The 20,987-nt window shown below is 38.6% G+C and overlaps 1 protein-coding gene across 4 annotated transcripts in view; it reads left to right on the top strand.

Moving 5' to 3' along the window:
* The window catches only part of OSBPL9 (oxysterol binding protein like 9), an 80,274-nt gene that overhangs the window by 38,744 nt on the left and 20,543 nt on the right, over positions 1–20,987 (top strand). For 2 of the 4 annotated variants that reach the window (XM_063138948.1, XM_063138966.1), the window contains 8 exons: positions 2,577–2,606; positions 4,003–4,053; positions 8,753–8,791; positions 17,118–17,211; positions 17,764–17,865; positions 19,088–19,247; positions 20,216–20,328; positions 20,600–20,718. In XM_063138948.1, the coding sequence (XP_062995018.1) occupies positions 2,577–2,606; positions 4,003–4,053; positions 8,753–8,791; positions 17,118–17,211; positions 17,764–17,865; positions 19,088–19,247; positions 20,216–20,328; positions 20,600–20,718 (708 nt within the window). Of the gene's footprint in view, positions 1–2,576; positions 2,607–4,002; positions 4,054–5,043; positions 5,165–8,752; positions 8,792–17,117; positions 17,212–17,763; positions 17,866–19,087; positions 19,248–20,215; positions 20,329–20,599; positions 20,719–20,987 lie in introns of those variants that run through there. The other 2 variants (XM_063138958.1, XM_063138974.1) reach the window with 2 other exon arrangements.

Below are 20,987 nucleotides of genomic sequence, written 5' to 3'. Positions count from 1 at the left end.
GCTGTTCACTTTTCAGTCTGTTATAATTGGCTAAGGTCTTAAACAAGAAGTCCTTTTATAATTGCTGATAATTTACATTGAGTGTATTTTTATAGATGCTGATTTCTTTGAGCTGCTGTAATAGAAAATACTTATAGTAGTAACTAGAAATTGTTCTTTAATTGCTCCGCTTAATTATACTGGAGTATAATTAAAAACACCCATGAAACCAAGCTTGGAGAGTACCAGAAAAGCTTTAAAAGGCTTTTATTTATATAAAAGTTGAGAAGTTGGGAATGACTTGTACGCGTCCCGCTTTTTCATGAACTTCTTCTACTGTGCCATTAGCACAGTTTATCAGACGTTGAAATTTTCCTTCTTTCTGATCTATATCTTCTATGGTTAGTCTTTCCCCCTAATTAGAATTTTTTTTGATAGAATAGTAAGGCTACAGTGGATGGTACAGATGAAGTAAGGTGAGGATGAAATAGCGGAGTTTACTTGTCAAATACTATCAGACAAAATTGAAACAAAACAAAATATAAAAATGTCAGTTTAGGAGCACATTGGTTTGTCACTTTGAAACCAAAACAATCCTATACAAGCTTACTCAGAAGTAAGTACCATTGAGTTCAATAGGGCTTACTCCTAGGTAGGTGGGCCTTAGTTCTCAGTAACAACCTGTAGCACTGTTAACATGATACTAAACCAACTAGCCATGCAGCTTGCTATTTGTCTGAAGGCTTTGATATTGTCCTAAGTAAGTAGTTCTTTATTTTTAGAGCAGGTTAATTTGTTGATTATACGTCGTATTTTAGATAGAAAACTACTACTGTCTGGTCATTATTCAGTCTTGCAGAAGGAGTACGACCTTGTACTTATTTGCCCTCTAGTCTTAATTTGTTGTAATGGCAGATTAGTGTTATAAGGGATGAGCTTTTTTCTTCCTGATTTGTTGTGGCATTCAATATTTTAAAAGCTGCTGGTTCTCAGACAGAAGAAAAAGGGTCAGATTATCCTTACCCTGAAGTGTGTTTTTTTAAACTCCATTGGTAACATCATGAATTTCCTGATTAAGCATAAAGATAGATTTTCCCCCCTTTGAACAACCCGACTAACCCACAACAACTAGCAAGATCTGCAGTTGCTTCCTGTAGAAACATAATTTGAAGAAAATGTTGTTGAAATCCATGGCTTCACTTCTCATTTTCTTTTGAGTCTTTATGGGCATTTTAGTCAGAAATTGACATATCTGTGGTGCCAGCATAAAAACCAGATGGCTCTACTATCACAGCAGTATAGTGTCATAAGATCAGAAACAAAACCACATTTTAAAAACAACAACTACTGTATATAGCTAAAGTGTTAGTGGGACAAAGACAGGCTTGAACCTTCATCTCATTGGACCAGTTTGGTGTAAGTCTAACTCAAAAGATCTTGTAGATCTGCTTTGAGCTTCACACAATCAGTAGTAGATTATACTTACATATGGCCTTGCCAGTATAAGAATTCTCCCCACTATCCAGTATTTATATCCTGCCTTTCAATGCTAATTATCATTCTCAATATATCTTAGAATAAGCAACAATTAACAATATGAAAGTTTATGTTGTCTGTACAATTCTGAGCTACACAATTTCATGCAAGATTAAAGGAATGTAATGGATTGGAACCAGACTTGCCCCTCTGAATTGAAGGGCTTCTTTTATTTGCAGAGAGAACTGGGCAAAGGGTCTCCACTGGAGAAGGGAGGCAATTTTCACCCATTCCCTCTGCAGACCTCAGTACCACCTTCTATGCTGTTCCAGAGGGTCCCTTTGAAACAGTTTTTTAAGGGGCACCAGTTGCTGCAGAGGGAAGGAGGAATTGGTAAAAATCACCATCCTGCTTGATTCAACCCATTCAAGTGCATGTCTGAACTGACTAAAAATCCAGAGACAATATTTTTAGTTGGAAACAGTATGGGATGAAGAATAAGAACTTTCAGGACAAAAACGTTATAACTGAAGCACTCATGGGTAGCTAAGGGCAACTCCCTTCAAAATTTCCTTTTGAAACTGTTTACGTACAAGGTGGGATTGGGAATTTAAACCAGAACTTAATTAGCTTTGACCCCTGAGTAAAATGGCTTTGTAATGAAGCATGCCAGAAAAAACTCAGCTCACTTTGCACAACATATATTTTGCTCAAAGTCTGCTGCTCGTCCTCTTGGGCTACTCCTTTAAAAAAATGTGTGTGTATTAAGTATTCTGTTCATAGCTAGAAATAATCATCAAGCTATCGGAGTCAATATATGAAGATGGAAGATCTCTGCTCTATCTTGGTGGTAGAGCACATGCTTTAGCTACTTAAGGTCACCGGCATCTTTAATTAATAGGATCCCATCTGGGTAGAGGAAGGAAAAATGTATGCCTGAGATCTTGGTCAGCTGTTCCCAATTAGAATAGCTAATACTTGGTCTATCAAACTCATTGTGTAATTCAGCTTCGTATCTTAAGCTGATTTTTATGCGTTAAGAGATAGACAGCAAGCAGCACAAATCAGTTTGAAGGCCAGTACATCGTTAAATGTTTTTCTTGTTTTTCTTGTTTTTGTAGAAGATTGAAAACCTCAAAGAAACAACCAGTGTAAGTAAGTGTGTGTGTGTGTGTGTGTGTGTAATCACTACGTTTAAAGTATGTTAGCATCTTGTGTGTATTCTATGTCAAGAACATTTTTAGTAACTTGCAAAATAGATTGAACTAAATCAGCAGGAGAAGGGGTCAACCTCTCACTGCTGTGTTCAAAGTTATCTGCATTTCCTACTGTCTTCTAAGGAAGGTGAGAAGAAGAGCATACTGAGACCTTGCCCTACAATTATGTTCTGTGTTGGAGGTGGGGAACCTATAGCCCTCCAGCTGTTACTGGATTAAACCCCCCATCATTCTTGACCATTGGCCATGCTGGCTGATGGGAGTTGGAGTGTAACATCATCAGGGGGGCACTATTCTAACTTTATGTTAAATTTGAAATATAGTGAGGGCACTTAGATGTTTACTGATGATTTGCTTACCAACCAAGTCTTAAAAGCTTGAAGCAGAACAATTTGACACCTTTAGTAGTCCTTCTATTGCAGGGTGGGCAACCCTTTTACTCCTGCTGGCCACATGTGGCAGTGGGTGGATGGGAGCTGCATTTGAGTAGGTGAGACCAGGGCCAGTGTTCCCCCACCTCACACAAGCTCATATAGAAATAGAGATACATCCTTACACACACGTGCACACACACACACACACACACACACTCTTACACACAGACAAATATCCTTCTTCTGGTACACACACAGACCTTGGTTTATTGTAGGGTTATGTGAGGGTTGTTTCACCCACATATAAACCAGGGCTGAATTCGCACCACATATCATGGGTTAAATAGCCCTCAGTAAACCTGGCGTGTCATGCAAACTGGGCCATTCTTTCCCTTGCACACAACCTCCCTCCACCCTCATTCTCTTGGATCATCAGGGTAGTGGGAAAAAGTGTGTGGGTCTACCTAGGGTTCAGTTCGCTGAAGAAAGAGCAGGCAAGGCCTGCATGTAGGGTGTAGGTTGGCCACCTATGCACTATTGTTTAGATAGTACCTTTTGTACACAATAACATGCTGAACCTCAGTGGAGACAAAATATGTCTGATTTAGACTGTTGGGATATTGTTGTATTCTCAAAACAGAAGAAGTTTTACCCCAATTTTCTTTCCAATTCTGCTCACTATATTTTCTGGGATGTGTCAAGTATCCTTTGCCTGTGTGGTGTTATGAGACTTTGGGCAAAATCGTATCCCTTTAAAATTAATGGCAAAAAAGTAATTGAAAAGATCTGCACTGCACTCAGTTACTCATTTCAGTATAGCAGTTTAGGGTTATGAATGTTCTCAAAGATATCTCTTGTAAATAAGTACCAAATTGATAATGAATGTAACATGTATGTATTTCACTCATGTTGATAGTTTTCAGAATTACTAAAATGTTTATTTTTGTCCCCCTTAGAGCATGGTCGAATCAATAAAACACTGCATTGTGTTGCTGCAGATTGCTAAAGTAAGTACCTCTGATGGTAATATACAGTACAATGTTTGTCCAATAGAATGTTTTTGGAATAAATTGTTCTGTGCTGTTACATTGTGGTGAACAATTCAAGTTCTCAAGAATTGGAAGAAGTATGTGTATGTACTATTTTCCCTCCTTTTGCTTTCTGTGGGTGGATAGAAGATAAATGTTTATTTGTGTTTTTAAGTAAAATATTCCATAACTTGAGCAAGTAGCCTCTCAAACACTCTTGAAAAAGTCATTGCATGTAGTTCCTTGTCTGACAGAGGTGGCATACACTGATGCTGTGCACTTCATATTAAATTGGTGGTGAATATACTTATCCTTTAGTCATGGTAGAGTGTTGTTGACCATCACGAATGTTGTCATTGTGTTCTTCGGGGTGGTTTGAGAATGCAGATAAACAGATTCTCCAATATCTTTGTTTAGGGTGCAATCCTATCGGGATAGTTGTAAGTGTCTGACCTCAGAGGCTAATGACTATCCAATGCAGGGCAGACGGAGCACAGTGCTCTCCTCTGTGCTCCATCCACCCTGCAGTTTTTGCTAGATGCTCGATTGCGAGCGTCTAGCTGTGGAGCAGGAGGGAGAGAGGCTGCGTGGCGCATAGTAAGCTGTACAAAGGAGTTTCCATGGTCTCCTCTACTTCCTGGTCCCATGTGTGCTCCCTTTTCACCCTCTCTGCACTCCTTTTCCTAGTGCAGAGAAAATTGTGCCAGCAGCAGGGGAGCAGGTGGGACAGGCCATTTGAAAAAATCCAACAGTGTCTAGTGGCTGTAGGATTGGTCCTTTAATTAAATTGTCTGTCTTAAGCATTCACATGCAACTTCATCTTGCCAAATTTGTATAAATCCCCAAGTTAAAGCAGAAAGAAACAAAAGTTAACAGATTTATTTCTTAGTGTCCAAATGGCTTTGCATGTACTAATCTACTCTAAAATTTTGGATTTATTCTTTAACCTTAATAGGCCTAAAAATCCCTAACCTATAGCACTGAAGTTCCTGCCATATCAGAAGTGAAAAAACCCACTAAGTTTTGCTGGGAAACTTAAAGTCCTAATCATAAATTGGATTATGGAACTTTTATACATGATCAAAAAAAGGTGAGCCCAGTGTATTTGTGCTGTAATACAACACTTTATAACACGTTCTCTAAAAGACAGCTGTGTTGTTATATAGTTCTCATATAATGGATTGCTGTTGAAAAGGGGAGAGGCTTGCTGTGGAGTAGGGGGTAAAATAACATTTGTTCCTTTTGGTTGTATAAGAGAATGAAATATGTGCATGACTCAACACTGTAGAAGGGAGTGCACTCTGCAAAACTAACAATAAGTATAAGCGAAGTTCCTGGAATGACAGAAGAATGCTACAGAGAAATACATAAGTATTGCTTGTGCCTTACAACTCAGGAAATAGCTTAAAAGAAAGCTTGTCATAAGCACTATCCAGTATGTTCTTGTGATATAAAGACAACCATATTCTACGGTGGCCATTGTTCACTGATTAACAAACTTATAATTATGGTTTTAAATATTTATCCTAAAAATTTCTTACAATTACATAACATATTTGTTTGATTTTATTTATTTTATTGTAGAAGCCTAACTATATCAGGGCTGCTCATATTCCATATATTTGTAGCCAGCCTTGGCAATTTCCCAAGGAAAAAAAATGAGAGGAATGGTTACAGCTCAGTGGTAGAAACCATGCATTGTATGTTTTAAGATTCCAGATGTTATAACATCAGATGGATCTCTGGCAGCAGGATGGATAGGAAGTAACTTTTGGAGACCCTGGAGAAGTTAGTGCCACTAAAGATAGTCATTACTGGGTCAGGTGGATCTGTTGGTTTGATTCAGGACCAGATAGTTCCTTACTTTGGATACCTATTTTTTATCAACAGTATTTTATGCAGAATTTTGAATATAGATTGGTATAATAATTTGGCACGTGCATCTATTTCTTAGGCTTCTTTCCTCCCCTTTCCAGTTTCCCCACATCCATATCAGTTAAAACTTTGATAGAAAGAGAGAATGAAAAGAAAGAGAAGGGGGAGGAGAGAAAGGAAGACAAGCTTCCAGGAAAATGCAACAAATGCTGTTCTTCTTTCTTAACTCATTCGCTATTATGTTGAGTGCTCTCTTATTCCATTTCTCTACTTGGAGCCTGTTTTGCCTTACAGGCCTATGTTAGGCTTTACTCAGTATCTCAAAACCTGATGAATTAAGGTAAAGCACAATTTCCTCCAAAGCGCAACATGCTTCCCCACATTGCCCTCCATCAGGGAGGGAACAATCTCTTTGGCCAGGTGGTGGGGCGGGGCCTGCACGTATGAACAAATATGTCTCTCAGCATATCTGATAAAAGTAATTCTCTTTATATATTGCAATTTAAGAAGTTATTAGAAACTCATTGCACAAGTATTTGGATATACAACAGATAAAATACTAAATCTGATATAAACATTCATCATTATTCACAGCCCCAATAAAGTTGTTAATATATGTTTGGTCAGTTCTCAGAATTCTACTGTGTTTCTAATCTCTGATATGCCTTTTGATAATACTGTCACTATGATTAAACTACTCATCACTGATTGTTTGTTGTAACTATTCTATAGAAGATATTTCTCAAATATTCTTTAGAGGATATTTCTGGAGTACTGAATGACTCTATAGGTTTGTCCCAATGAAGAGCTACTCTAAAAACATCTAGAGCCATATCCCATGCCATTGCTAAATCCATGTTGCAGTTTCACATGTCGAGGAAGTCTTGTGTATCAAATTTGTGACCTCACCTTCCATGTGGTGCTGACTGCCTTCAGTTGCTACTGGTATCGTTGCTCTGTATTTCTTTAGCTTTGCTGTTGCCACTTGATCAAAGCAGTGATCATTCTAGGACTACTTCATGGGATAATGTTTCTGGTTTCAAAGATGGCATATGATTAATAAAGGACAATAGTTGGGCATCTTTCTCTGCTGTGCTGGTGATTGCATCCTGGCCGTTTATATTGCCTCTTGTTCATGTTATCCAAAAGCAGCCCCCAGATGCCATCAGATAAAAACTGCTTGCATGTCATTTTCATTTGCATCATACCCATTTATTAGCTTTGCTAATTCTTCTTATGTAACATGCTGAATATTCATGTAGAGACTCCTTTTACTTGATTAAACATGGACACCAGTTTTGATTCAGTATTCCTCTTACATTTACAGGATATTAAATGTATATGCACTATAATGTTGCTCCAGTATATTGTGAATTCAAATCAAATTTTATTACGGCAGATTTATTACCAGCAGATTGTTTATTGTGAATTATTCCATTTATTTGATCAAATTATAGCCCACCCTTCCATAACTTAGGGCAATTTAAGGAAATTCATGGGAGGAAAGTTTCCCATTCCCTTTTTCCCCTGCAGCAACTGCAAACCCTAAAAAGCCTCTCTGGAGGGTTAGGGTTCTTTCTGAACAATGAGGGGCTGCTGGGGAAGGAAGGGATGGGCAACTTCAAGAATTTCCATAAGTTAACTTAGGAACCAAGGCCAATTTTGAGTCATTGCCCCTCCCAGCAGTCCCTGCATCCCATCTGACATTGTTCAGGAGGGGCCCCCAACCCTTCAGAGAGAATAGATGTAGGGGGGCATGGGTGGAGAAGGAGACAGAAAACTTGCTTTAATGGATATGCAGTCTCATCCAGAATTGGTTGAACCATGCCTCCCAAGCATATGAACTACCGAGCAGCATCTCCATATTATCAGGACTGAACTTCCGTTTAATGGTCCTCTTCTTGTCCTTTACTTGTCCTAGACACTGATTTGGCACCCCACATCCTATTGTCTTTGATATAAAAGAGAGAGAGTTAGATGTCAGCATACTGATCATGCCTTGCTCCAAATCCTTGGATGACCTCGTTTAATAGTTTCATGTACATGTTAAATAGCATGTTGGACTCAATGGAACAAATGCTATCTGATTAAGGAGTTGTTATCCAGCAGTATCTTTTAGCATCACCAACCTGGAAGGAATGGAGCCACCAAAACACCATGTCCCCAATCCCAGTCTCCACACCAGACATCCTAGGCAGAAGGATACCATAATCAATGGTATTGAAATCGCTAGGAGAATTAACAGGATCACAAGCTGCCTGATTAAGAAGTTAGTGGGGAGACAGGAGCTCTGTTCACGGTCTGAGAAATTGCAGATGTGTTCTTAATTTGGGTAGGAGAAGAATTGTCTTAAGTTTCATACTTAGTATTGTAATTATTGTATAGTTATTTCCAACGTGAGGAAGCTGTAGGCCTTTAAGCTTCCTAGTTAAGTTCAAATGTTGTAATAGCAAGAGCAGTTGCATTTTGCGTAGGTAGTATATTAAAATACAGTCTGGAGAGTTAATGCTGTTTCCTGTCCATCCTGTTTCAGTTACACTGTTCAAAGATAACTTTTTAAAGTTATCCAGCTGATAGTTGTGAGGTGGCATTTGTAAACTAGGAGGAGAGGTGTTTGAAACAGGTTGAACCCCTCCTCCCACTATGTGACCTTGACTGGGTCATACACTCTCAGCCTAACCTATCTCAAAGGATCTCATGAGGCTTAGAAGAGTTGGGGAGAGAAATGTGAGTCATTCTCATATAAACATAATGACATGTATAACAAATCGATATGTTAATATTTGTAACATTTTTCCTTAAGGACCAAAGTAATGAGGAGAAGCACGCAGATGGACGTATAGTAAGTTTAAATCTAATCTTTTATCTCCCTTTATTTCTGCAGAACTTTAAATCTACAGTCATGTGAACACAGGGACTTGAACTTCCACTCATTTTTTATATTTCTTTCTTTCTTTCTCTTAGTCATGTCTTCTAGTATCTCTTTTCCTGTATATTGTCACTTTCTTTAAGCTTCTAAAATCTATTACTACCGCCATAATTAAGAATATTAAATTCCAGCTTTTCCTCTCATATTAGAATACTGAGTCTTATTAATGAAGCAGATTTAAAGCCACCAATGTGAATGAGATGAAATAGGGGTGATAACTATCATTGGATTGAATCTGATCATACCCAAAATATACTTGCTGTCAGAATGACAGCCTATTTCTTCAAAGTTCTGCGTTTTATTATGTTGTGTTGTATATACTTAATGTAGCTTCCATTTATATACATTTTCCTGATTATTTTTTTTCTTCTGAGTGTACGTCATTTGATAGGAGACTGTATTTGCATTTTAGATGAACCAAGAATACAGCAAAGTTTTGTGCACTCACTTGTTTGCCATATCCATTTTCAAGTTGAGTCTATAAATATTTTAATAAACAATCGAGCATTTCTCCCCAGTCCATTTTTCCCCATTGCTGAAACTTGGAAAAGCATTTAAAAGTTCTTAAAGCTATAGGGCTGGGCCCTATGATAGCCAAATGCAAATGCAGTGTAGTAGGAAGGGTACAGAACTACTTCCAAGAGTTCTCGTATCATAATGTTGTGAATATAAAGTAGCTTGCTTCTATATAACCTGAGAAATGTTTTCACTGTTTCTCCTATAAATAAGAAGAAGCTGCAGAGCTAGTTTCTCTTCAGAGTTGAATGATAACTGTATGGATTCATGTATGTTTAAACATTGTCTCAAAACAGAGATTGTCTGCATGTTTCTTGTCTTTGAGTGGAAATTAAAAGTAAGCTTTGCTTTTCCCTATATAGGATTTGAAAATAAGATTGGATAGGTAGGGAAGGGTCACACATCATGCTAAGCCACCCTGGGTTGTTTATTGGTTATTGTCTTGTTAATCTCACAGACAATCAGGCTTGCTGTGGCTTGTTTCCACCTACCCCTCGTTGCCTCTCATTCTTCATGATAGCTTGAGCATATGTCCCAGGTGTCTTTATGACAGAACACATTTCCTTGATCATTGTCTTGGTTTTTGCTGCTCTAGCTGGCCAGCTGTGTAGCCATTTCTGACAAACTATGATGAAGTAATTCTGCCAGTTTCGGACAACAAGCCATCATGAGTATCAGCAACCCTAAAACAAGCCATAGTTTCTCAGGGTGGCTAGTTCATGAAAAGTAAGCCGTCCTGCAGAAACCGTATTGGGTTCGCACAATACAACAGAAAAAACCACTATGGAGGATCAGCCATGGTGACTTGTCGTGTTGTGTAAATCAGGTCATGATGTTAAATCATACATCTAAATTCTGCAGTATTAGAGCCTCTGCATTTTGGGCGCAGTGGAGATTGGCACTTTGCCAAGGAATAGTAATGGTTTTGGGGCAGTACATTTTCAGAATTCTATTTGACAAGCATACTATAGTAAAGGAAACCTTGGCCCATAACAGCACTTAAACATTTCAGTTTCTAATAGAATCAGTATTGAATTCCTACAATCTCTAAAGCATATCTATACAAGTCAGGATTCGGTCTATGATATTTGCCTATTAGCTTGAACCCTTTGGTGCACAATGTATAACTTTCAGACTCCCTATTGTTTAATTTGTGCTTCTTGCAGATCAGCAGGAATCTTGTTATCTTTCTCAGCATACATAACTATTACAGTGAAAGCTTTTAAAAAAATGGAAGTCAGCATAATTTATGTTTTTCCTTTATAATTCCACACCAGTACTGCTGAAATAACTGTTCATAGCAATAGCGTTTCATAACCAGACTTTCCATTCAAAATATCTGAGCTTGTTTTTTACAACTGAGGCCACCTATTGTTTCTGTTATAGTGTATAATGCAAGATTAGGCTAGTTTATAAAAACAAGTTATGAACACTAGATGAAGAGTTCTGTCAGATACATTCCTGTAGCAAAATAAACAATGCATGTATACTTGTTAAAATCAAATATTCCTGACAAGGAGATTCAAGACAGTGGCTGCATTCAGACACATATCAGCAAATATCGCTCTAGTGTTTGTTGCTCAAGCAGCTGTGAGCCATTTCCTTCCCTTCTATGCAGCTGGTGAAGAGACTAGAAGCTTTTGCTTGATGGTTTGCTGCTGCAGCTGAATATAGCGAACCATAGCTTGCCGGAAACGAGATCACAAACTGTCTGCTGCTTGTGCACATAACAGCAAACCATGGTTTGTCATTACAGCTGAAAGCCACAATGTTCAGACAACATGCTCTAAGCCATGATTATGCCTCTAACCCTTCTGCAGCAAATGGTTAGTGAGCGTGTTTAGAATGTGATTATCTAGCCACCATGGTTAGGAATCGTTCACACAACATACTAAGTCATGGTACACGTGACACACTAACCGATAATGTTTAGTATGTTGTCTGAACAGGGGCAATGGTGTTTTATAGCACTAATAATAATGTGGAAGGACAGTAAAGCTATGGCAGCTTTGGGCAAAGTGCAATAAAGACTGTTTAAAATTGTCATACAGAAAAGCCTTTACTATAAGGTGTGTATAAATAGAGAAGGCAGTAGTTGATACAAACAGAATAGAGACAAAATAGTGCACAAGGCAAACAACTACTATAATATAAATGTTAAAGACAAAGACGATGTGAACAGTTATAGTGAACTGAAGGTTTTAAAATAACAAAAATTCAACATTATTGTAACAAAAGCAATCTTTAGCAGATAACATAAAAGTTATAAACAATTGCAGTGTTATACAATTGCAGTAACAATAATATTGATATACGTATAGGTCTCTTCAATATTTCAAAACCTAATAAACAATACAATATAATGTGGTTACAGTGTCTCAATATTATTGATTGTTACTGCAATTGTACAACATTGCAATTGTTTATAACATTTATGTTAGCAGCTAAAGACAGTTTTTTTTAACAATAATGTTGAATTTTTGTTCTTATTATAATACCTTCGGTTCGCTATAACTGTTCACCCTGTCTTTGTCTTTAACATTTATATTATAGTAGTTGTGTGCCTTGTGCGCTATTTTGTCTGCATTCTGTTTACAATAAAGGTTTCATTTTCATTCTTCAGTGCAATAAGATTGTAGTTCCAAGTGTCAGAGTTTTGAAATCCTGCCAAGCATTGAAGCCATTATCTATTGAAATCAGCACTTTGAATTGAGCCTTGCAGCAAGCTGATAGCCAGTGAACTTGGAAGAGGATTGGTATAATATGTTCTGGATGGGTAGCTCACTTCAGAACCCTTCCTGCCACATTCTGGATCAACTGAATACTCTGTATTGTCTTCAAGAGCAGCAGCAGCAGCACTTAAAGCACATTACAACCTGAGGGTGATGAGCCTGAATAATTGAGGGCAGTTAACGTACAAGACAAAGTTGATAAAATAGTCCTGGTCACTACTATCACCTGAGCAACTGTTAAGGAAATATAACTGATTTTCCATGATTTCCTTCGTCCATTTCTCCCCTTCCCTTCTTCTCTCCAAAATCCTCCTTCCCCGCCCCGAAATACAATCTTTTGGTTTTAGATTAGTAGAGTAGACCCTCTACTCCCAGGTAGGGAAGAAAAGCCCCATTTACCTATTTGGGTAAGGTTGCTTACTCAAGTGTAAGGGATGAGTCCTAGCTCCTGGTTAAAATCGCCAGGCGCTTGCTTGTGCAGCTGGCATACACACACATACCTCTTTTCCTTTACCCACGGCTTGGCAGGAAACCAGGGAGAGAAATAAGAGGTGGGAAGCTCGCCCATCGAAATAAATGTCAGGCGTCATTTTTGGGGGCTGGGGGCTCCTTCTTCACCTTCCTTTCCACACGCTCTGGTGGGAATTTGGGAAGAGATAGTGAATACTGATTGGATGGAGAGAAGGTGAAACGGGAAAGTTTCTGCCACGTAGGCAAAGTGGGACAGGAATGTCCCAGGGGACATTGCGAAGGGGGTTGGGCAGGAAGGGGAGTTGGGCAGAATTAACCCTTTCCCTTCCCAGCTGAGCATGTCAGGTGACGATTTGGGCTAGCAGCCAATTATATGTGTACAAATGGTTCTCTCTGTATAAAGCAAGAAGTAAACTTCCGTTACATGCCCTTTTCCCTCTAAATTGGCAAGGGAGAGGGGACCTTTGCACAAAGAGATATCTTGGTACCTGAGGTGGAAAATAAAGCTTTTTCTTTGAACCCGAAATGATGCATCCGGATTGCTTTTTATTGGATTTAATTGGGTTGAAATTAAATTTTGTAACACAACCAAGTGCAGGTCTAGATCCAGGATTACTCTCAAATTGCAAAGCTGTTTAAGGAGGCGTGCAACCCCATCCAGAACAGGCTCAATACTTAATCCAGGATCACAAGAGCCCCCAACTTAAATAGTACTTCCATCTGGATTAAGTTCCAGATGTGAGTTGTGAAATTTAGAGCTCATTAAGAGTACTTATTTATGAATCTCCATGTTTTCAAAACAGACACAATAGGTTATATTTGCATGTTTGAATTTGTTTTAATTTCCGTATGCAAGCCTTTTATATAAGCTAGTACAATTTTACTTTGAAGTCTAGTTCCTGATAATATTCATAGTAAACTGTATGATACGTCTGTTCTATAACATCTAACTGCTCATCTTCTCTGTAAATGTATTATACAGGTTCTATGGTATACAAATTTAATCATAATATGCTCCTTCCTCGCCCTGCCAGCATGGCTAGGGTTGTGGCAGGCTTTTGCGGGCGGGAAGGACTGCATACATGGCCAACATCTGGACAAGGTGAGGCGGGGGCAGGATTGGCCTTAAAAGCGGGCCCCGGGTGCTAAAGCTGAGGCTTAATGCCTTCCTTTGGTGGGTTGTACGGGAATCTTAGGATATCAGAGGAGGTTGGTGAGCACTCGTTGGGCACCTTTATGATGATTGGCAGGTTCTGAGGCCTGGTCCTCAGAGACTGAGTGGCTCTCAACCCAGGAAACGGCCTGCCTTTGGGGACCTCACTGCCTCACCTACTCAGACTTAAACGGCCTGGGCGGGGGAGAGACGGGATGGTTTTCCCTGAGCACACATGTGTAGCACAAGAAAGGAGTTACGTTCACCTGACTCCTGGCTTGGCTGAGTGGCTCACCCATAATGCAGGCTAGTAGCCTGGAGACAGATGTTTAGATTACTGCACTTTCACGTGAATTACCACTTTTAAATAAAAATGCCCTAGTTTTCCTCAATCTCTGGCATCCGTGTCGTTATTTCCTCACTTGTTCCTCTATCTGCAAATGAAGTAGAAGAAATTAATGAAATTTAGATGCCTGAAGAAGAGAGAGAATGTTAGAATCACTTCAGATATCTGAATTGTTTTAGTTTGAGTTCCAACGTTTTCAGTTGAGTTCTTAACAGATTTTGCTCAGGTTTAGACTTGTGCTTGGTAAAAATAAGTCTTTCATGTTTTGACTAAATTTGATGATTGAGGAATCACAACTCTGGCTTAGGTAGTTATGTTGTAGCATTTGGAACAAGGGTTGAAGGATTGCTGGGGCAGAATTTCCCAGTACTTTGTCCCATCCCTTTAGTCCTTTCTACTGTTCTTCCTCTGGCATACAATTTACATGTGCTGTTGTGAGGTTTATTAGAGGCATTTATTAGACTGTGAGGCCACAATATCAATTTCACTATCACCTACTCCTTTGCCTCACAATAATTGGGATCAATAACTTTCTAGGTAAAGCTCATACTATAATAATTACTGTTCCATTTGTACCTCCTGCCTTGTTAGTTGGCTGTCACAGCCATTCTGTCAACTGGTATGATTTTGTGCACTGAGATTTTCTAAGGATTGTATTCAATCTTAGTCCAATTTAGAGAAGACCCATTGAAATGAATGGGATTTAACTTAGACTAACAATGGATACATTGCTATAAATGCTTACTTTTTAACATCATTTCGACACTGGGCTGTAAAGCACCATTATCCAAGTTCTATAAAAGTCTGAGAGCAAAGAAGAAATGGGCAAAATCTAGAAAAAAATCATAAGAACATAAGAAGTGCCCTGATGCTGGATCAGACCATGGGTCCATCTAGTCCAGCACTCTGTCCACACAGTGGCCAAGCAGCCATCGGCCAGGGATGAACAAGCAGGACATGGTGCAACAGCACCTCCCTACCTATGTTCCCCAGCAACTGGTGCACACAGGCTTACTGCCTTGAATACTGGAGATAGCACACAAGCATCAGGGCTAGTAGCCATTGGTAGCCCTCGCCTCCAGGAATTTATCCAACCCCCTTTTAAAGCCATCCAAATTGGTGGCCATCGCTACATCTTGTGGTAGTGAGTTCCATAATTTAACTATTCACTGTGTGAAGAAGTACTTCCTTTTATTTGTCCTGGATCTCCCAACAATCAACTTCATGGGATGACCGAGGGTTCTAGTATTTTGAGAGAGGGAGAAAAATGTCTACCTATCCACATTCTCCATACCATACATAATTTTGTACACCTCTATCATGTCTCCCCTTAGTCTCCCTTTTTCCAAGCTAAACAATCCCAGTTGATGTAACTTTCCCTTATTGGGGAGATGCTCCAGCCCCTTAATCATTTTAGTTGCCCTTTTCTGCACTTTTTCCAGCTCTATAATATCCTTTTTTAGGTGTGGTGACCAGAACGGTACACAGTATTCTAGGTGTGGTCGCACCATAGATTTGTATAAGGGCAGTATGATACTGGCCATTTTAATCTCAATTCCTTTTCTTAAAATGCCTAACATGGAGTTTGCCTTCTTTACAGCGGACACACACCGGATGGACATTTTCATCGAGCTGTCCACCACAATGCTCTCATGCTATCATGTTGAAGCAATAGATACAAAACAGTCGTACCTTTAAACAAGATTGTATGATGTGACATAATTTCGAAGCAACCTCAAAATATTTCAAATTTGATTCAGATGTTCCTTTAAAGTGCAAATGAGCAAGTTATACTGGTTATTGTCAGTGAAGAAAATTATCAATTTGGTCTTGTCCAGATTGTAATTGTTAGTCATCCGAATTTCTTATTTTGTATAGGTTGGAGCTGTTCAAGACAGAGTGCTTCCTCCAAGGAAGATACTCATAAAATAACCGCCTTTGCTGTTTTATTTTTAAGTGGTTTGAGACTGAGTTCTCTTCAGCTTACTTGCTGCAAGAAACATTTCCACCCCTTGAGTATCTGTTAAGCTTATGGCTACTCAGTTCTTTCAACACTTATTTCTAAATATGTGCAGAAAACTAACTGGCACTCTTGCTAATGTGTTGTGCAAAGATAAATGTGTCTTCTTGTATTATCCGTGAACTTCCTCCCTTTCCCACTATATCTTCAAGGGCTCCCACTTATATTTGTTGCTGTCTTGCTGTTCTAGAAGCTCATGCTCAGTTCAGCCTATTTGTGTTTAATCTTTTGAGCTACTCTTTTTCTAGCTTCATTCTTTTTCTTTGATATGTGATATTGTACAATAGCTAGCTTTAAAAAGATCATGTTTGATTGGGTGTTTATACTGGTGTCTCTCCAGCCTTATCATGATTTACTTCTTTGGCAAGAAGTGTTTATATTATGTTTCCAAAATTGCTAAATGTATTTCAGTGGTATTGAATCTGGAACCCATATATTTAGACCTGGTAATGAGGTGGCTTGTGAGGAGGTTTTAAGGAGTTATTTAGACTAACAAGAGTCAGCTCCTTGACAAGTTGCTTTACTAAAAGATGTCAGAAGAGGAGGGAGGTACAGAGTTGTACCTCAACATATAATAAACTAACACTAAACAAGCTTTTTTGCATTCACCCAGTCGGCACAGCCTTTCATGGTCAGGCTGAAATACCTTATGAATCGCAGTTACTTCTCTTCAAGACTCTTGACAATTTTTTATGATACCTTCTATACAATTCCTTGATTACCTGTTGTCTTGCCACCATATCAGTAAGGGTTAAAAATTAAAGTGGGAATCTAGATCTTTACAGAGGCACGTTTATGTTTACATCAACTACATTCAGTTGTACTGCACGATAACCAATATTCTGTACAGACTACTGATGCTTGACAAACATTTGTTTTGCTTCTGTCTCTTTGCAATTTTCTCAGGACTTTGCTGTTGCATTAGGAAAGTTCCTGCACAGAGCACATTTCACTGTAATTCCCAAAAAGAGTTTAATTTGTTTGTTTTTTGTGTGTCATAGAGCACTATTAACCCTGTTGATGCAATATATCAACCTAGTCTGTTGGAATCTTCTGTGATCAGCACAATGCCTACCCAGACTGTCTTACCTCCAGGTATTGTATTTGAAAACTCCTTTTATTTCTGAATCTCCTAGATAATAGAACATGTAATGCTTTCTACTAACAGTAGAATCTTCTGTTTTAGCTCAAATGTGCTATTTTTTTCCCTTCACCTAGTCCTATTTATTTAGAGTGCATATATTCAGAGAATGTAGTTATAGAAATGACGTGGATTGTGACATAGCTAAGGTAATTTATAAGCTCTTCTAGCTGTGCTACTGCTTCTGAAAAAGGACCTTTTTTCTCGTTACAGATGTACGCATTTAACTCCTCTTGTTTTCAAATGGATTGTTTTACAGAGCGTGGTTAGCTTCTAATTAGAGTTGGTTCACTTCATTAAATTCATTCTGTTTGCATTCTCTATCTTGATATCCTGTTCCTTTCAGTGTATTTCATTTTAACGATAACAGCCCAAACTAGGAATTGCAGGGTAGAGGGAATTGCATGGTGGGTAGAATAACTGAATACTGTTGATTAGGGGTGTGTCACAGAAAACATGAAGATTTTTGTCTACTCCATTTCATTTTTCTGTTCAATGTCTTTCAGAACCAGCTCAGCTTTGTAAATCAGAACAACGACCTTCATCCTTGCCTGTTGGACCTGTTGTAGCATTACTTGGAAATCAGACTCCAACACCAAATAGTACAGGTACAGCATGATTGCTTGTCTTGTTTTGAAATATGGAAATTGCACTCTTTAGGATTCATGTTAGTGAAGACCTTGATATAAAAGCTTAAACACGTATTTTATTTGAACAGTAACCCTGTTCATGAAATGCATGCTTTATTGGGAATTCTGTAGACCACCATTCTCCAAGAGGAGGTAATGAAAATGCTAGCTGATGATCAAGGCACCAGTCTTTCTTCTTTTCTCCAAGAAGCTTTTAGCTACACTGTAGTTGTAGCTGCTACAGCAAAGACCTTAATTGTATCCCGTGAACTAACAAGCTTAAGTTACCATGTTGATGCACAGAAGGAGTGTTGTGGAGATGAGAAAGCCCGGCAAGACCCTACTACCAGTTCTATAATTTTTTCTGCTTTTAACTTAACACATTTAACTTAACACATACTAGTTGTGTTAAGTTAAATGGCTTCCTGGTAGGGCGAATGTTCAGTATGTGAACTGTTTGGGTCATCGGAAACTCTGCAATGAAGGGAGACTACAACACTAATGCCCTAGAGATTGCTTCTCTGATAGAAGAGTATTGGTCCTAACAAAACTAACTTCAGTAAAATATGGAAGCATAAATTAATCTGTTTTAAGCAGGCTACATGGCGTTGCATAACCCTGAAATTAAAATGTTTAATTGCATCTAACAGTACTTCTGTCACTTGACGACTTCCCCAAGCTGTCACTTTAATGCATTTCTTGAATGAGTTAATCCTCTTACATGGTATACACTTGTCATTTCTCTTTGCTGCCCTTCATATGTTCTTACACAAAAATCTCCTTTATATACATTTCTATTCACACCAGCATTGATGAGTTGTCCACTTTAAGGACTAATTCATTCCTCCATTTGACATAATCTGTCATTGTAAAAGTTTTCTTCTGAATCATATTAGCTGGTAACCATGGATATTTTTGCCTACCTTTGAAGCAGTTACCTCTATTTTGTACCAGTGCACTTAGTTTGTCCTGCTCCCTGCATGTGATTTAATCTGAACTGAGTACATTGATTGAATGTGGATAAATGGAAGAGTTGAATCCAATCATCTATTATGAGTGTGTTCCATCCTTTGGATTTTTATTAATTTATTTGTCAAAGATCATGTGTGCCATCTGTTTATAAATGGCTAGCAATCTTGACTGGAAATGAGTTGTTTGAAAACCACAAATTCCTTGTAACTTATTTTTATAATCTTTACAGGAAGTGGCCAGTCAGCACCTAGCAGCAGTTTAACTTCCCCGAGCCATGCCAATCTTTCTCCAAATACAGTTCCAGACTTTTCCTATTCTAGCAGTGAAGATGAATTTTATGATGCTGATGAATTCTATCAGAGTAGCTCATCCCCAAAAAGATGTTTGAAGTAAGTGATGAAAAGCTTGCAGAATATTTCCTCTTGAGAATTGTGGGGAAATGGACATGTATGGAACTCTGAATAATTTCTGGAATTTATCACAGGAGATTCCAATTGTGGAATAAATTGTTAGGGCAGCATTTTGGTTCTGAAAGTTGTCACTGCATATGTAACATCCATATTGTGAACTGACTATTTGGTAACAAAGAACTCTTCAGAAGCATTGCATACATTTGGAAACTATGCACTATCTAGTATAGATGCTGCTAGAGATGAAGTTTTATGCATAAGTTGGTATAGCAGCATAGAGTAGTTTTAAAATAAAAAAGTGAACCACCCCTGCCATGAACTCAATAGGGAGTTGCATTCAGCCAACTAGCCTCTTAGTTCTCCATATGGGCTAACACTGCCCTACCATTTAGAGCTATTGTAAAAAATTCAGACAATATATTTAGAGAACTTTGGCTTCTATCCAGGTGTTGTCAGTGGAAGACTGCTCACACAAGGGGGCTTTTCCACGCCTTCTTATCCACTACAACCCCCTGGGCTTCCCTGTAAGCTTCTCCTGGGAGGCAGCAGACCCCTAGGAAATGTTCAGGACATGGCACGGGGGGGGGGGGGTGCAGTGGGAGGGGATAATTGATAAAGGCCAGACAGAGGCACCTTTCCTCTTGTGTGAGCTGCCTGCGCCTGGCCATGGATATGAACACCTGGGAAAGCCCCATTGTGTGAGCAGGCTTCTGCTTACATAACTTTTAGATACAATCCTTTGAATATTTTAAATTCTCTTCCAACTTAACAATTCCATGATTCTATGAAATATAAACTATTCGACTTGCTTAAAGCTAGACTTACTCAATTTGTCTTGGAACATATTCACATATTTTGTCAGTTATTCCCTAAGTTATTCACACCCTTACTGTGTTTTAAATTGTCTCAAATTTATTCAAACACAATGGTTTTGTATTTTTCTATAGTCCTTCAGGGCCTGGGGCAATCCTCACACGTAGCAGCACAGGAAGTAGTATGAAACGGCCAGACACTACAGAATCCCTCAATTCTTCCATGTCTAATGGGACAAATGATGCTGGTAAGAGAAGCATGTTCAATTATAGATACTTGGTGTATTAAAGAAAGCTTATTCTCCCATATAGCAACTATGAGTTTCAGTAGTACAAATAAAGATTCATTGTCTGGCATGCTTATTTTTAGCCTTCGTATTTCTGTTAAAATCAACAAGTAGACAAATCGTTAGGGCAGTAACATGTTTGCATGCCAATCTTGATATACAAGATCATGGTTGGTTAAATATCTTCTAGTTTTTCAGTAAAGTGTGTATTAAATGCAGTTTATTCTTACAGATCTTTTTGATCCTCATGATGATAGAGATGATGATGGTGAAGGCGAGTCAGTGGAAGAACATAAGAGTGTTATCATGCACCTTTTATCACAAGTTAGGTTAGGAATGGACCTAACAAAGGTAAGATTTAAAAGAAGCTTCATGAAATATGAATGATGAATAAGGGTTAGTGGCTTTCGTTAGTTCAAATGTGAGGTTATTCATTTATTTAATAAATGGAAGGTTTGGGATTTTCGTAGTCGATTTTGTAAATTGAATTGAAACCTTGTCCCTTCCAAGAAATTCCTGACATGTGTGGGTGAGAACTTTCTCCTACAGAAAGTGGAGGAAGGAACTAGAGGATCGGCAATCCTTGACTTGATATTGACCAACAGGGATGACTTAGTGGA

This window comes from Elgaria multicarinata, chromosome 1 (assembly GCF_023053635.1).
Source record: "Elgaria multicarinata webbii isolate HBS135686 ecotype San Diego chromosome 1, rElgMul1.1.pri, whole genome shotgun sequence".
In the NCBI taxonomy this organism is placed as follows: domain Eukaryota; kingdom Metazoa; phylum Chordata; class Lepidosauria; order Squamata; family Anguidae; genus Elgaria; species Elgaria multicarinata.
The sequence above is the reverse complement of the archived record's forward strand: the minus strand, read 5'-3'. Positions and strand labels throughout refer to the sequence as shown.